This window comes from Triturus cristatus, chromosome 12 (genome assembly GCF_964204655.1).
Source record: "Triturus cristatus chromosome 12, aTriCri1.1, whole genome shotgun sequence".
Taxonomy (NCBI): domain Eukaryota; kingdom Metazoa; phylum Chordata; class Amphibia; order Caudata; family Salamandridae; genus Triturus; species Triturus cristatus.
Window position 1 is genome coordinate 636,468,362 of NC_140595.1, and position 18,635 is coordinate 636,486,996.

Below are 18,635 nucleotides of genomic sequence, written 5' to 3' on the forward strand. Positions count from 1 at the left end.
TGAAGAAGAGGCTACAGGGGGAATTCCCAGGGTGGAGGGAAAGGCGGAGAGGCTGAAGGAGCTGCCTCTGCCAAACAGTGACTCACTTACATCCTCTCCCCCCATTCACACTAGACCTATTGGGGAAAGTCTCTAATAATTCCTGAGATGGTGGTAGAAGATCTCCGTTCATTGAGTCCTACCCATCATACAGCAGGGTTACTGTATAGAACTCATAGCAACCCCTCATTTGCAAAGGGGCCATAGAACCTGTACCACCAAACCAACGTGGCAAAGGGGTGTACTCGCCGCCCTTCCTAATCCTCAAAAAGGACCCGCAACACGTACATCCTGTCGGAGCACTTCCACATGGTCACACTCCAGTACATCATTCCTCTACTACAGTAAAACTACTTCCCGACTGCCCTCTACCTAAAGAACACCTACTTTGACATCCCGATCCACTCTGCACATCTCCGGTACCTCCAGTTCATAGTAAGTGGCCAGTTCAAAGGTGCTACCCTTCGAGGTCATCACCACCCCAAAGGGTATTTACAAAGTGCCATTCCCTGGTAGGCATGCAAGTATTCTTTTACTTGGACGACTGCTTGATCAGGAACACAAACAAAAAGCAATGCTTGACTCATACCCAAGTCCACATAGACCTCTTGCACGGTCTAGATTTTACCAACGGCATGGTAATGTCCCACCTTCAGCCCTTTCTAGGAGCATTTCTCAACTGAGTCACCGTTGGGGCTTATCCCAGTCCAGTAAGAATTTAAGCCCTTACATTTGGTTCTGCCCCATTTGGGCCAGATCGGCAATAAAAAATCAGGATGGTCATGCTCCTCCTTGATGTTATGGCCTCCTGTATTGTCCTAGTTCCCCAGGCCAGATTACATATGCATCTGCTCCAGGAGTGCCTAGCGGCACAATGGTCACAAGCAGAGGGTAACTGAGAAAATCTAGTGTTGATTAGGGCCAGCACCCATCGCTCTCTGCAGAGGTGGAAAATCAGCAACCTGTTGCAAAACTGACCCTTTTTTGACCGAGTATTGCAGGTGGAATTTAACGCAGACGCTTCCCGAACTGGGTGGGGGCACATTTACAGAAACTAAGTTTTGTGAACATCGCTCTAACTGGGCCTACTCATCAAACACCTGGAGCTACTAGCCATTCAGTTTGCACTCATTTGCCTTATGCTGCATTCAGCACACGGTAGTCCTTATCCTCACAGACAACTTGACCATGTATTCCCTTCAAAAACAGGGTGGCAGTCATTCTCCACAGTTGTCAGTGCAAGCTAGGGCCACTTTATCACAGCTTCCTCATTCTAGTAGAGTACTTACCTGGTGTGGACAATGACTTTGCAGACCTGCTCAGCAAGATGCAGCAACAAGTCCGCCTGCAAGTTCTACGTCTGTACTTCCATCGATGGAGGTTCCCCAATGTAGACCTCTTTGCCACCGCCGAAAGCACCAAATGCCTAAACTTCACCTAGAGATTCCCACATCCCCAGTCCATGGGTAATTGACTATGGGTGAACTGCTCAGGGATATTATGCTACGTTTTTCTATCCCTCCCATTTCTTCCTTTCGTAGTTAGGACGCTCCTGCAAATGTCTCTCATGCTGATCCTGATGGCTCCCACAAGGGCCAGGCAACCCGGTTTACCACCTTTTTGATCTCTCCTTTGTGTCCCATGAGAAACTGCCCATCTGGCCAGACCTCACACAAAAAAAGGGCACGGTCAGGCTCCTTAACCCCAGACATCTCAATATTGCTATTTGTCTCCTGAAGTCCTAGAGTTCGGCTACCTTGATCTCCCTCCTGAATATAGGACTATCCTCAAGAAGGCTGCAGACCCATAACACGAGCCTTTTATGCAACCAAATGCAAAAGATTTGTCCATTACTGCCTCTTTAAACACATCAAACCTCTCAAGCCTGCAGTCCAAGACATAATGTGTTAACTGCTTAATATGCAAACATCAGGCTTTTCCTCCATGTCTATTCAACTTCACGTAGCTGTAGCTGTAGTTGCTGCATACCTACAGAACAGGTAACATGCATCACTATTCAAGATCCCTGTTAGTTAATCCTTCGTGGAATTACTTAAATGGGTTATTCCACCCAGGGTACCCCCACCCCTATATAGAACCTCCACATTTTCCTCAAACCTAGATATTTTCCTCACACGGCTCATGGGCCTTCCTTTCGCAACTCCTTCACATGTATGCTTTCCAGTACTTATCTTGGAAGGTGGCCTTGTAGTCATCACCTCTCTCAGGAATGTTAGTAAGCTTCAGGTCCCCACCCTAGAAGAAGCCCTTTTTCAGGTGCACAACGATAGGGCTGCCCTTAAGACAAATCCTAACTTCCTCCCTAAGGTGGAATCCTCCTTCCACATTAATCAAACTAGGGCACTTCACACACTAGACTTTAAAAGGGCCCTTGTGTACTGCATTGCAAGACAAAACCCTCCACAAAACAGCGTTTTGTCTCTTTCGCATAACCATATGAAGGCCATGCTTTATCTAAAGCCCTGTGGTTAGTTAAATGCATTTAAACCGGTTACGCTACAGTCGAGATACAATTGCCTGTTTCATCCAGATCCCACTCTATCCACAAAAAAGGGGCATCCAAGACATTCCTATAGCTGATATATGTAAAGCAGCTACCTGGTCCACCTCACACACATTCACTAAGCATTACTTTATCTTATCTCCCAAGCAAGCTAATGTTGACCAGGCTGTCTTAGGTAAACTTTTTCAATCCTCTGCAACATCCTCAGGATAGCCTTCATTTATGGGAGGACTGCTTTACAGTCTATGCAAAGCATTGGTAGCTACAGCTACATATGCCACAAATCGAAAATGTTACTTACCCCATATGGACCGTTTCATGGCCATTAGTGCTGTAGATTCACGTGCGCCCACCCAGCCTCTTCAGAAGCCTGGGGTTGTAGCAGCTACCTCTTTCCTATTTGCTTTGCATGGTCATCCTTTACTCTTTCTCTCAGGTCAATTTCGGCCTCAGCTGCAGTGTGAACAAAACCATCTATTTTTTAAGCTAATGCCCAAGTGCATTACTAGCAGTAGGAGGAGTCACTATACCTCATGACTCAAACGGTTTCTTCGTACAAATCAACTTACACATGTCCGAGCCCCACACTAGATGGAAGGAGTTATGCACTGCATATTAATCTACAGCACTACATGCCACAAACAGATGTTTCCTGGGTAAGTAACATTTTCTTTCTGGTAGTTATTCTATTTAACCGCTGACTCCTCCCCAAACTGTGGAGTGGACATTTGTTTGCTATTCAGAAAGGTCCCACATGAGGGATCTGTGCATTGGTACCATTTGTTTTGTTCTCTGTGTCCGAATGTATGGAAAGAGTTGAAGAAGAAAGTGATGTTGATGTACAGAGGAGGTGCTTTATATGGAGTTTTTCTCCATCACTTCTGGGGCGTAACAAAGCCTCTGTGAACCACACGGAGTACTGCTATGAAAACCTGTTAAATCCATTTTGGAGCATGTGAAATATTCTAAAGATGAGAACTTTGCAGTTTGAGTGTCCACGAGAAAGAGCGTTACCGAAGGTAAGTAACTTGTTCTGCTAGTCCATCTCTCTATATTCTGTCCAGCAGAAACCAAACCTAATTGCCCTCACGGTAATGTCCCTCATGCACAAATCTGTCTACTCATGTAAAGAAGCAGCCAGACGTATTCTGGAGATCAGAACTAAGGTCAGTAATTTGATCTAGTTGATCCAGCGGGGATGACCTGGCTCACAGTGCATTGTCTGAGTTTCTACCTCTCGAGATTTGGGCATGCCCTGTGATTCCAAGATCGCGCCATACTAACACCGGTATCTGTCGAGGCTGTTCAGGCACCACATTGAAGACAATGCTGGCTCGGTGTTCCAAGAGGGCTTGAACAGCCTTGAAAGTACCTGCAAGGTGGTTTGACAATGCCCACTGTGTTGCCAGGAATCTGCCAATGCAATGTTAAGATCCGAGAAGCTGGAATAGTTTTCACTGAGTGTGATAGGACCTCCCAGGATGCTCATACAAACCCAGAGATTTTTTTCACATAGTGTTTGGTGGCTCAGAAGTGCATTTTGTTGGCTTCTAGGTAAATTAAGGTTCTCTGTATTACAGTCTGACAGCGAAGCAGAGATCTGGGAGTTCCTTCTTAATAAACGAAGCACCATGAGCCCAAAGCCACCCCTTGGAAACTGAAGAGGGCTGCTTATCATGTCAGGGTGTTAGCTTCCCCCGAAAACACAAAGTAATGGCTGCACTTTCACTGAATCCAAAACAGCAAAGCTAGGAAATCCATTCAATAAAATTAGTTTTAGCCAGATAAAAATTAAGGGTGATGCATTAAATGCCAAGGTTGAATTTGTCTCTTGGTGTGATTGAATGAGCTGCTAGCAAATTACCTAGGGATACCACATGCGCGATTTGTTTAGTTATCGGACATTTTATCCCAGAAGACTGCATCAATTATGGCACAAAAATCTTCTTATAGTTTTGTCTGGATTCGTTCTGATTAACCAGCTTCTGGATCTCTTTTGTGTAGTTAAACAACTCTGGTCTTAAATTGACTTCAACAATCCCAAATTATGTAGTGATTTAGCTGCTTCTCCATAATCGTAAGATGATCTGTCCAGATGAACCAAATTGCTTCTGTGCTACAAAAGAGACTAATACTCGTGAAACAAAAACTGTTAAGAATGATGACTTGCACGAATATATAATATACACAAATATAAACACAAATAATTAAGGGTTTTTACTGGCGTGGTTAAGGACACCAATCTGCAGTGGGAATTCCATGGATAATAGGAACTGAAAAATGCCTGGATAAATAAATGAGGCAATGGAATAACTTGCAAGTAGCTATTTGATAACTTTGTAGACGATCACAGCAGCCTTAGTATGTCTAGTTGGCGCCCCAGCACTTAAGCTGAGCCTAGCAAGTCATCATTGGCTTTTAAGCGTTTTCCAGACCCAAGAGCCGATGAAAACACCATTTCGACTGTTTGACATTTGCTTAACAGCAACTAACAAGACGAAGCAGATGTAGGTGGTATCAGAGACATAGTTGAAAGACTGAATGGGGAAATTGCATGAGAAATTCCCAGAATTTTTAAGCCATAAAGAAGAACTGGAACAATGTATTTTTGATTTTGAAGGTCAACCGGTCCACTTTTAGAGGCCTTGTGATCATTATGACTGGGATTTAGCACATATTAGAATTAAGCAAGAACACTTGTAAAACCATTTGCGACCCTTGCATCGTCGCTTTACAGAAATACCAGAACATAAAGTGTTGGCCCAGGTGCGCCGATTTAGAAGTTGGTCAAAGATCATATTCCCTGAGAAATTTCTCAAGATATCATGATTATCCAATCTCCTTGTATTCCATCACACAGACATTGATTGACTCATTCTAAAAACCCATACACAGTGTCAGTGAATTTTAGGTTATCAAGGAGCAGATTTTGTCCAAGGCTAAAGTGTTAAGTCCTTCAAAGTTAACTGAACTGAAGTGGCAATGTCCTTTTTCCAGCCGTACCTCCCAAGAAGATACCTGTTTGGCGATTTCCCGAGGAACATAATACCCAAGCAAGGATCCACCCACTAGATACCAAGGATCACTTTTTGGGGTAAAGCGGGGGTGGAGTATCCCTAAGAGTAAGAGGTAGTGTTCCCCCTTCCCACAAAAGGATTAGTGTTCCTGTCCTGGGGCCACAAAAGTAGCAAAGCAATATTTCTGCCCCTCTGGGAAAGAGAGAGGCAGAAAGCCCACTAGACAACAGGGCAGATTAAAAAAGGAAAAGGAGTGGGGGGCAGGCCACCCAGGCACTGAGATATGCCCCTATCCCTCAATGGCCCCAGTAATTTTTCTACCACTCATGGGGGCAGATTGGAGCGGTTCACCAACAATCTGACTTCTAGGGGCCAGGGCACCGGCAGGAAGCCCAGTAGACACCAAAGAAAAATGGTCAAAGAAGGAGGGTTGGGAGCGACCAGGCAGCCATTCTACCACCCTGTAATGACCTCTGCAGTATTTCTGCCCCCCATAGGCAGGGCAAATTGGGGAGGTGTACACTCTGTTTGCTCCAGAGGGGGTAGAAAGCACAATGGATGCCAGGTATATTTAAAGAAAAGAGGTGGGTTTCAGTCTGTTCTGACATCAGGCTGCAACCCCACCCTAGAGCCCCAGTAGTTTTTCTGCCTCCCTGGGGCCTGGAGCATCCCCAGGGCAAACTAAAGGAAGTTTTGATTCTTTTGGGCATAGTTTTAACCTAAAGCACGGCAGAGAGGGATAAATACCAATTTCCTCTCACTTGTAATAATGAATAGCTGCTCTATTCGAGCTCTGGGTTAGCCAACAGCCATGGAACCCCCCCAAACCCTCGTCATTTCTGAAATCTAGAAACCCAGGTGAATTCAAGGTGGTGTGTGGATCCCACTACGTTTTCTTACTCTGAATGTTGTGCAAACCTCGAACTTTACCTGAAATTTCTGGGAGAGCGTTCCAGAATATGCGGAGATTCATAAAATTCTAAACCTCCTGCATACCTTCAAGGATGCACTTGATGGCCACTTATCTCTTTGTTCTTTAGCTGATTACATCATCCTATCTTTCTTTGCACTGATGCCACCTAAAGACCGCTTTCTCCCATTAAAAGCCCTGTTTGCAGTATCTTTTTAAGTTCTAGTTCCTAGCTTTCTGTAAACATCCACCTGCCGGGGCGAGACCCTCTTCACCTGCTTGCAATATGCACTTTCCTTCACTATGCAGTTGTCACTTGAGTACACCATCTTGCTGCACATTCACTGCTTTCATCACTGCGGATCCACAGGGATGAATGCAGTAGCTTACTATTCAGATTTCCATTGTTAGTTACTTATAAGTCAGCCCATGTGACTGACTCATGGCTGTTCACTTCCACTATGACCTCCTGCCCTGTCCCTCTTCCAATGTCAGTCGAACAGTGGGCTTTCCATTTGAAGTACCACACGTGTTAAGGGACACTCTTAATATTTGTTAACCTGTTTCACTAGATTTCTCTGCTGGATCTACCTGCTGTTCTACGTTCATCATTCTGCAGATGGCGGTCTCCGTTTTGTCATTTTCATCTCATTCCCATATTGACTGAAGTTCAGTGACTTCGACTGCTGACCCAAACTATCTTCAATCAGCAGCCGCATCATCTAAAAAATCATTATGACCAGCCACCCTGCCTATCTGGCTGACAAGCTCACCTTTACGGTGGCTTTCGGCAAACCCACATCGAGAACGCCATCAGACTAGAACGAGGGACTACTGAAAAGATAAGGCAGCCGGTTATCACTTATGCATCTTGGCCTTTTGCCCTGTGTAGCACTTTGATGCTTTTGGGCTAGGTTCACACTATGGAAATACACCAATCATACATAGACATTTATTCTACAGTCAGCACCTCAGAGGGTTTCTACAACCACTTCTGTTTACTAAATTATCACCTCAAGCCACACCCTCTTTTGGGTATCAGTAGAGTTCATTGGTTTTACTGTTCACCTATGTAGGTCTTCAGTCTGCAACTTTGTGTACAAATTAACTACCACTGAAACCATAGATAACCCATCCTGATACCATTTCATCTTTCCTTTTGTCACAGCCTTTGCCTGCATCTGTTTGAACAACAATTAGCAGCTTTTTGGTTCTTCTTTTTTCATCCAAAATTTTAATATCTTAGACAGGAACATGGCAGTTCCTTGTGTTGTCACCACTCTTAATTTCACTGCCTGTCTCTTGGCATCTTCTGTACGTCCACCAATGCCAGTCATCATCAGTATCACTGACTTCCTTGTTTTTGCCAGAGGCTATAGCGCCTTGTGACTGAACCATGTGGGCTTAGCTTGGCTACATATCCAGAACAATTCATTACCTTTTCTTTCACAGTTTGTGCATTCAGGCACCATACATCGGCTTTTGTGCCACGTTTTTACACTTACATTTTTGGAATCTATTTTCAGTGTTTTTGCCAACTTGTCTTGTGCAGTTCCTATCACTCTCTTCTCACATACTTGCTGCTACCTCTTCCTTGTACATTCCCCATGCATATCTCCTAATCTAGTCATCATACAGGAGGGACGTGTGGTATGATTTTCACAACCCCTCCTCACTCCTTCTGGTGGGATGTAATCATGAAGTCATTTATTACACCACAATACATAAGTATCTTGTGTTTGGAACAGTACATTCCTAACTACCTTTACAAACTGTTTTGTAGATATAAGTGTGTAGTAACTAACAGTGTTCTTGTGTACATATTGTCATAACAGTGTAATTCGACTAATTCACTGTTTTCTTACAGAAAAGTAGCTGCCCAAATTTCTTATAAACCAAGTGCTAATTGTTGCAGATGTGTGATTCACTAATGACTTCCTTCAGATAAGTGGTTGCCATACCATTTGGCTCAGAAATAGGTTTCTATGAGACTTAGCCTAGTAATGTTGTAACAAGTTATCTAATTCAGCAGTCGTTACTGGTTGCCGCACCCATTAACTGGTTACTATGCCTCCTTATTAAGCAACCATCGTACACAGGCACAGAACTATATGCCAGTGTCTCTACATGATGGGGAGATGTGCTGTCCCAAGTACATTTTCCACTCTTAAGCCAGCAGCCGAGTCACACTGACAGTACCAAGTTAAGCTATTAAAATTTTAAATAGCAGGTCTATGAACAAATGTAGGTAAGACTTCTCACTAAAAACCATAATGTTTGGTTTTTATACGCATTCTCTAATTTTATTTGCTTTTGCTAGTGTCAATTTTAATCATAATCTAAGCTGTGTTTTCTACAGTAGGTTAAGGTGTAATAAATCCCACTAAAATATATGTATTTGTACTAATTTGTTTTAGGGAATGGCGGAAATGGTGTTAGCTTCTCTTAATCCCTGTGAGTCCGCTTGGAGATCAGTTGTTTACAAAGTACTCTTCTCCAAATGTATATAACCCACAAGTACTGTCAGTTTTCTCTCTCTTTTTTTTTTTTTAGAGGTATAGCTGTATCCGTAACTGGGGACTAGGGAAATCTGACCTTGTGTACCACAGAAAGAGGAGTTACACCAATTTTGTGTATGCTACTTGTAATAAACATACCTTACTCCAGTATTGGAACATTCATAGATTCACATGCTTGAATCATCCCCCTTGATCGAGATGGGAGTCGGGACTCCCATCTCGACGACAGGGAATGATTCAAGCATGTGAATCTATGAAAGATTCCAATACTGGAGAACTACAGTTACAGGTAAGTAACTTATTTCTTATCCTACCTTCATCTGCAGCCTTTTGACACTTTTAGCCTCCTTGTTATCCCAAACTCTGTCTGCCATAAAATAGAGCAAAAAGTCACATGGGTACGAAATGCAGCTACATATAGTTTGATTTAAAGGGTGGTACTAGAAGGAAGTGCAGATCAATATCTTGGTCTCTGTATCAAACTTGACATATAATGATTACATTTCAGGTGTTTGGCATCCCTTCCCTCCCATGTATTGAAAAACGACTATGTCAGAACGTTCTTCAGCACTTCCTCTCCTATCCAACATCACCAAAGCCTGAGTGAGTGCCCAAAAATAATAATTGCACTATGTGTTCAATAATCGTATGTTTTGTTGTTAAATTAGTTTAAACTATATATCTCCATATTTTCAGGTGCTGGCACTAATTCCCATCCTAAATCGAACACTCCAGTGAGTGCAGCTGTAAGGTGAGACACATTTGCCTTTTCTTTTCACTTTCCTAAGCTGACAAGCACACCAAAGTGGAATATTCACTTGGTTGCAGATGTGTAAATTAACATTTCATTAAAAAGAGTGATTTCAAGAGTTTATTTTCCATGGCAGATCTACATTGTTTTGCATTGTGGCAACTTGTATGCTCCTTAACCAATAGAAAGGTAATTTTAATCACTTAATTTGGCAGTCTTTGTTCCTGTTGTGGCCAGTACAGGAAGCACCTCTGACTCGCAACTAAAGCAAGACACTGCGCTTCAGATGAGTTACACAACGGTCCAGCTTCTTAACTGTAATCTTCATCCTCTAAGCAGGATGACCATCACTGGACTGCTTTTCTGTATTGCTCATAACTTCCCGTCACATGTTGTATTACATTTCTTGCAACTTTCTTGTTACCTAATCATAAAGCAGAAATAACAGACTGTACGCCCGCATTGAAACTTTCATAGATTCACATGCTACAATCCTTCCCCTTCGTCGAGATGGGAGTCCCCCTGTATATTTATGAAGCCATTTAATGATAGGTATAGACTAGAAAAGGCCTAGGTCTCTGTAGTTTAGTTTAATAACCTATCTCAGTCATTTTAAAGAAGAGACTGAACTTTAAGCTTTGACCAATCCGAAAGAACCACCTTCTTGAACACTTCTGTGAGAGGCTTCAGTGCCTCAGAATTTCTACTGCACGTCGTGCTAGTGGAGCTCCCATGAGCTCTGCTTTGTTTTCTCTTTAAATCTGTTCTAGACTCAGTATATATATATATATATATATATATATATATATATATATATAAAAGTGCCTTTATTTCAGGAAATGCAGCAACATGCTTTCTCAGTCCAACATGTTTCGGGGTTAGCCTTGATCACGGAGAGAAAGCTCAAACAACAGTGAAATCTGCGAGCATTATTATAGGTGAATCGGTGTCACGTGACTCATAGTCCTACATCATCCAACATGCATCGGGAAAGGCAACTGAAATGTTAATTAATTAGAAACAGTTCTTATTCTTTAGGCAGCAGTAATCCATTGCTCAAAGTCATTTCCCGTACTTTGCATCTTATTTGCAATTTGTGGGGACATTTGGACACCAATATTTCGTCGTCAGCTAATGCTGGATAAACCTTTGTCCTGAACAAAAGCTCACATCCCCAGAACGATTAGAGTGGGGAGTTCCTCACACCAAATCCCTTCCGTCGCCGCCGTTACATGTGAGCTTTTGTTGGTAAACATCCTCATCAAATATGCAGAAATTGATAGAGAGGCCATCATTAAAGAGATTAATGAACTGAACATTATTTTGGAAAGGAGTGAACAGAAAGTGTTGATTGCTAAAAGCAGACTGGACATTGAGTCAAGATTGAAAAATCATGAATCTGTAATTAAAACTCGTAAAGCCTTCAAGTTCGCCCGCGACAGGGATGATTACCTGTATGGTAGAGTTTTTACTTTTTCACGTAAATTCGATAATGTGAAAAAATTGGCTCAAACTGAACAGACAAAAGTAACATCTAGCATAACTGGTGACAACTCTGCCCAGGGAGATACAGATTCGCTAACCAGTTATGAATCAGACGAAGGTACCAGTGGGGCATGCATACAGAATAATACAGAGGAGGCTGCTAAACACACACTGGGGGAAGAACTGAATTTTTTAACTATGGACAGGCGAGCCACGTTGCGCCCCAGGAACAAACAGAGCACCATGCCATCAGCGCCAGCAAATCCCGCCGGGAGAGGCGGAAGCGGGGGCGCAGCAAGAGGCAACAGGGGCAGAGGTTGGTGGAAACGGAACCGCTAACACAACAGGATAATACCATCATAAATTTGACAAATCTAACTTTAACAACAGCGGAACAACAGTTATTAACATTGGGGTTGTCCTACTGCCCAGAGTCGAACTTCTCATACAAACACTCCCGTGTGGATGTTTACAAATTCATTCGGAAGATCAAACTTCGTAAGCATTTCCAACTTAGCAAACCATCTGTAACTAATAGTGACAATATTTCTAGTTCATCGAACTTGACAGTGGCTGATGTTTCGATACTGGGGGTTGTGCAATCTCTTGCTGGAAACACAAGCTCAGGACAAGATGGTAACTTGGATGAATCCTTGGAATTGGGAGTTAATACGGACATGGCGGCTGCTAGTCCTTTTGGTCCCCAATCTACTTTTTATCCATTGATGCCCAAAGACAGTGTGGACATATTCAGCGATATGGTCATCAACGATTTGAAAAAACTACAAACCTAGGTCCTTCATGGACACACTAAATGTACTTACCAGACAAAAAAGTACTGGGCCTTAATCAATAAATTGAAAAGCAAACATGATGTTGTTGTGACGAATGCCGATAAGGGAGGCAATATTGTTTTATGGCCAAGGGTGGATTATTTGAGGGAAGCTGACAGACAATTATCAGACACCAATTGTTATGCGCAAGCCAGTAAATTGGATTTGCTTCGGGTAAAGGAAACTGTTACAAAGAATCTACTAACTTGGAAACGACAGGGATTGATCACTAAAAAGGAATTTCTTTTTTTTAAAAATGATTTCCCCACAACTCCGGTAATGTACTTTATTCCTAAAGTACATAAGGGAATATCTCCTGTTGTAGCCAGACCAATAATATCTGCAAGGAATAACATATTAGAGGCCACTTCCAGATATGTAGATTATTTTCTTCAACCGCACATGATGAATTTACCTTCCTTCATAAGGGATACTGGTGATTTTCTGATGAAGATCAACCAAATTGTATGGCATAGTGATTGGTGTCTGATGACTTTAGACATCACATCACTATATACATGCATCCACCACTCACAAGGATTAATAGCAATAGAATACTTCCTTAACAGTCGTAACATAGGCTTCAAAGAACACAACAACATGTTGCTCCAGATGATCGAGCTATGTTTGAATAACAACTTCTTTCTGTTTAATAAAATTCCCCACAAACAACTGAGGGGTGTTGCGATGGGGGCGTGTTTTTCACCTACCTATGCCTGCTTATTGGTAGGGTGGTGGGAGGAACACGTCCTTAAAACACAACACAAACAGGCCTGGGAGGACCATGTGAGATACTATGGCAGATACATTGATGACATATTTGTCATTTGGGAGGGTACAGAAGAGGAAGCAAAGGAGTTTGTTTCATCTATCAATACTAATTCCATGAATCTTCAGTTTACAGCCTCCATCAATAAAAATAAGGTAGAATTTCTGGATGTTGAGGTATATATACATGAGAACCATCTTCAAACCCGACTGCATAGGAAGGGCACTGCCGGCAATCCATCCTGCATGCCAGCAGTGCTCATCCACGTCATTTAATACGGAGTATCCCATATGTGGAGTTTCTACGTATAAGACGTATTTGTAGTCTAGAATCAGATCTAGCCAAATGTCAGAAAGAGGCTTTTTCACGATTCTTGATGAGAGGTTATGCACATTCAGACCTAACTAAGGCCTTGGATAAAGCTAACTTGCAATCACGGGAATCATGTTTTATTCCCAAAAAAAGCCTCAGTGATCCAATACAAGGTGAACCCACTCCAGAAACAACACAAACTATCCGCCTTATTACTACATTCAGCAGACAAGAAAAAAATATAAGACACATTATCTACAAACATTGGCCTATTGTCTTGACAGATCTAACTCTGAGATTCCTGTTGCCAAAACTTCCCGATATAACTTTCAGGAGGGCACCCTCTATGAGGGATGCACTTGTTAAGACATGTCCCGAGATTATGCCCAAAACCAATTGGTTGGTCAGACCGGGTTTTTTTAAGTGCTCGTCATGTCGAGCGTGTAAGTTTGGTCTAAATCTATCGGAATATTGCACAGCCTTTAGTGATTCCCCAATTCGTATAAAGGAACACTATACTTGTAGAACTGACTACGCCGTATATCAACTGCAGTGTACATGCAAATTAAAATATATTGGCAGTACTAAGCTTCCGGTGTTTAACCGAATTCTTCAACATCTGCGTGCTATTGTCAACTCGGATGAAAACTATCCTATAGCACGGCACTTCAAAGCAGTTCATAATAATAGGCTACAAGATCTGACTTATTCCGTGATTGGGGCAGTCCCTCCTTATTTTCGGGGTGGCAACAGGGAGAGAAGACTGAGGCAGTTAGAGTCCTCGTTCATTCTCATGCTGGATACGCGTATTCCGCATGGATTAAACACCAGTGAAGATTTACATCATTTTCTATAAACAATATGCAAGATCTGAGTTCCAAAACTTAATGACACAAACATGAGGTAAAAAATCTATACATGTTTATTATAGACCCTTTCATATATGGGCATCATATGTTTATGGAAACTTGTTAAGCCCTAGGTAATGTAATATGAGGATTAAAAACCCCCCTTTTTTTTCTTGTCTGAAGCTGTTAAACTTAGTATGTGTAGATGGTGCCATTCTGGCTATTAGTGACATTGCCCAATATCGCCATAGCTTATATGATTAAAACTTTTATGTTTGATGCCCATATCCACATGTCAACTGTCATACAATAAGCGTATGTTATTCACAAACATGGTTCCCAGCAGCACCACCCAAAGCAAAATTTTAACAAAAACAATCAACCGTGAATTATCCTTTCAAAAATGCTTCTCAATTATGGAAATTGATACAAACTGACATATGAATATGTTTGGAGAAACACATAGTAAACAGTGCGTGTTATTTTATAGTTTCACAGGAGAAACGGGTGAATGAGTTTATTGATGCAGTGGTTTCAATTTTAATTAAAAAACATTGGGCATATGCCCTGTATAAGAGAAATACAAACTGAGTCATGATTAAATCTGCAGTGAGGATTTACTAGGCACTTGCCTTAAGCACAATACTATGTCCATTCTGGGGTCTTATGTTGATACAAAAATGCACTTTTGAAATACGCTTCGATATCTGAATTCAGTGGGGGAACAGTGTTCACATGTTCGCTGTTATAAACAATTAGTTACTGCATATATTAAGATTTGGACATGAGTTTATTGTTAAAAAATTATTTGTTTATACTATGCATCTTTATTCAAGGACATTCACTTTTATATGCTTGGCATTGGACTTTGCTACACTTCGCGTGTTACTCTGTAACCATTTTAAATTCGAAGTAATTTGTTAAAACCCCTTAGTTACTATGTATGCTGGTATCTCTTTAAGTTTCCATGAGAGTCTAATCACTGAGAGGTTGTCATTGGTTGTAAGTAATTTAAATAAGGCAACCCGTCACAGGCGCGTCAGGTGATCAAGATCGCTTTGTCGATCGAAACGCGTCCAGGGCGGACACTTGTCTGTTTTTTACTATGGCTGAATAAACTACATTAAGAAGCTACCCCGGTTGTTTGAAGCGGCTTTCTTTGAACGTCTTTGCAGAAATTAAGAGGTCCGTACCTGTGTGTTGGGACACAACAGCAACTCAGGCATCAAAACTGCATATATATATATATATCACAAAGAGATCCTTTTGCTTGAAAGAACCGGAGGGACACCATGGGGTACTTCAAACAGGGGATTTATTTCCATGGGCATGACGCGTTTAGGACATTGCCTTTCTCAAATGCCCGCTCCTCCCCCGATCAACCACAGTTCCGTTTAAATTTCTCCAGTCGTTCCGCCATTGGTGGCTCTCCCGATAGGCCAGTTAAAAGTCACACACAGACTTGCAAGTCCCAGCAGGCTCTCTCACCGCATGCTAAGCAAGTGACTTCAGCCGGCAATGTCTGTAAAACAAAACCATCAGGATAACATTAAGAACGCTGTTCAGGGCTGTGGTAGTTGAAGCAGTTTAAAACAAATACTCCTCCTGAGTCCCCAAAACGCCTCAAACCACACTGATCCACTCCGTGGGTGGCCTGGAAAACGCGAATACAGTGATCGGATTCCTTCGTAGAGTCATGAACTGCAGTTAACAGCGGCACCGATACCGCGGGCGGGTGTGGTGGGTCCAAGCCTATCCATTGCCATATATATTCTTTACAGATACCAGCAGTATTTAGATACATGCCTTGGGTATATCTGAAATTTGACTTGCAAGTAAATCTCACTCCACTATTTCAGAAAAAGCAAGGAAAGCTCTCTTTAGAGATTTTGCCACCTGTGGAAAACAGAGTATTTATACCGATGACCCTCACAAGAGCTGTTACCTGTATCCTGCGCACAGAGCTGTAGATTGCAATGTATGGTGTACCTTTTCTGCCAAAACACTTCAAGATTGTCAGGGACGGGTTCTCTTATGGCTGTAAAAGCTTAACTCTAGAGAGTCTGATTCGGACAGCGAGACATCGACCTCTTCTAGACGATCTCAGAAGAGACATAGATTCTTCAACTTCCTCTCAGCAGCCACCTAGTATGCATGCAAGAACATCCTCTCCTGGCTCTCATTCTGTGAGCAAACATGAAGGAAAAGAGTCTCCTCAATGTCTTCACCTCAGGAAATCCTCAAAAACGATATCTGAACCCATCTTCACCTCCTACTCAGATCAAAGATTCTTTCAAGAAGCCGTCATCTGCACCGTTGACGGTGAGATAGTCGACGAGTGTATCACTGCCGACGAGAAAACCAGCTCCGTTGACGACAAAGTCATCTACGGCCGGTACGTCCACCTCATCTATATTATCCACAGCTTCTTCTCTGTCGAAGAGCACTCTCTCGTCGACTAACCACGACCCTATTCCTTCCGTGAAGCTAACTCGATCTTCAGCAGTGTCACAGGTGTCGCCGGCGCTACCATCCGTGAAGCAACCATCGTCGACAAAGACTCAGTTGATGACAAAAGGTTTGTCATCGTCAAACTCCACTGTCAACGAAGACCTCTTAGTCAATGAAGAACCCATCTTTGACAAGATCTCTGTCGTCGGCAAAGGTTGCATCGCCAACGAAGATCCCACTATCAACGAGATCTCCGCAGTTGACGAAGACACCGCCATCGCCGAAGTCCCTGCCATTGATGGATGTTGCACACCTGTCCTCGGGTTCATCGTCGACTAAAGATTTTGCATCACCGTCGGTCACTGCTTCGACAGCGTCCTCAACAAAGCAAAAACCCAGCGGTACAAAGCAAATCTCCAATTAACTCCATCTACTACTTCACCAAGTAAAATCACACTTGTTACGAACTCACCTTTTAGATGAAGAAGATTCTGAAGAAGATGGTATTTTCGGGGTGGCACACAGACCCTCGGTGCTACATGTTAAATGTCAGCCAGGGGATGACGAGGAAGAATACTACAACAAATGTTACTGTGGTCCTCAGGAACGTTACCACCAGCATCCGTACCGAGAGGGAATAGTTGCTTTACCATCATCCTTATTTACAGTGCATGTTACCGCAGGCATTTCCGTACCTCCCCATTTGCTACAGCACCATTCTCTCCTCTTCCGACATCACCAACTAAGCAGTCTACACCATCTTTGCCTACATGACTGCTGCCAGTGTCTCTGCCAATGCCACATACACTGCAAACATTCCCTATCCTAGATCCTTTATCATCAGAAGAGAGGGAGGAAGGTGAGCTGTGTAACACAGCAATAGAATGGGATAATTTCCTGTTACCACTCCCATCATCACCAACTCCTCCGGCGGATCGCCCCCTCCCCCGGAAGACATAGGAGGATTCCACAACCTCGTAGAAAGAGCGGCTAAGAGGTTTGACCTCCACATGCCAGCGAAACAGGCAGACTGTTTTTTATATGACTTTAGATAATACTTTAGAAAGTCCGTCAGAGCCATTCCCATTATCAGTTACATCTGGGAGAAAGGCATTAAAGTTAAGCAGACAACAGCACCCATTGCGGCAGTTCTACCACGGCTAGACAACAAATATAAAGCGCCTGAAGATGCCTCAGCGTGCCTCACTGGTCATCCTAATCCAGATACTGTTTTTGCCCAAGCAGCTCAGCAACACTCCAAAAATCCATCGGCACCACTTTCAGCTCCCCCAGATAAAGATGGAAGATGCCATAGGCAAGCATTTTTTTTCCATGTCTGCAAAATAATAGATTGTGCCATGGACATTGCTATTAATGGGTTTAGACATTTGGCTGGTGCTACAGTCCTCAGACATCAGGGATGGCTAAAGGCTAGCTCATTATGTCCCGAAGTTCAAAGCAAAATCCTAGACCTCCCCTATGATGGGGAAGCCCTCTTTGGGAAGAATGTGGATGAGGCCCTTCAAGTCATCAAAAAAGATACAGATACAATTCAATTCAAGAAAACTTTATTTCGGAATAAATCCATAAAAGCACATAAAATCAGTATAAAACATTTGGCAACAATAGATAAAATCTTTAAAAATAATGCATCCAAACAGCTAATACATACTAATTACATGCATAAATCAGATCGACATTTTTAGGTATTTTTTCCGTTTGTGCCAGAAAGCCCCCAAGAATTTTGCCACTGCGAAGACAATGTGCGCGGCCGTTTCGCTCTTGAGAATTCTAAAGGCTTGATGGCACCTTACGAAGCCCAGGTTCCTACAGATGGGAATGATCCACTTTCTGCGGAGCTCAGTATAGCCTGTGCAAAAAAATATAAAATGCAGCTCAGTTTCCTCACTTGCGCTGCATGCCGGGCAAATACTGGGTGTCGACTGGGACCAGGAGCTAGTGAAAGCACGAATTGGCAAGGACCCGTGCCTCCATTGCAGGTAGAGCTTCCTAATTATTACGGGGTAAACATTATCCAAGGCCGATTCGAAGATGTATGTACTCTTCATAAGAAGGAATTGGTTTGTTAGGGACCCTAGGGAATTGGAGGGTCGGAGTAAAGGAGCCTTAGAATCATGATACACCTTGGTTAGAGCCTTCTTAGAAAGTTTGGGACA

The 18,635-nt window shown here is 42.7% G+C and overlaps 1 protein-coding gene across 1 annotated transcript in view; it reads left to right on the plus strand.

Annotated features, from left to right (window-relative positions):
- The window catches only part of ZCCHC14 (zinc finger CCHC-type containing 14), a 680,296-nt gene that overhangs the window by 336,056 nt on the left and 325,605 nt on the right, over window positions 1-18,635 (plus strand). Inside the window, exons 6-7 of the mRNA XM_085639437.1 lie at window positions 9,518-9,612; window positions 9,706-9,760. Of these exons, the coding sequence (XP_085495563.1) occupies window positions 9,518-9,612; window positions 9,706-9,760 (150 nt within the window). The remainder of the gene's footprint in view (window positions 1-9,517; window positions 9,613-9,705; window positions 9,761-18,635) is intronic.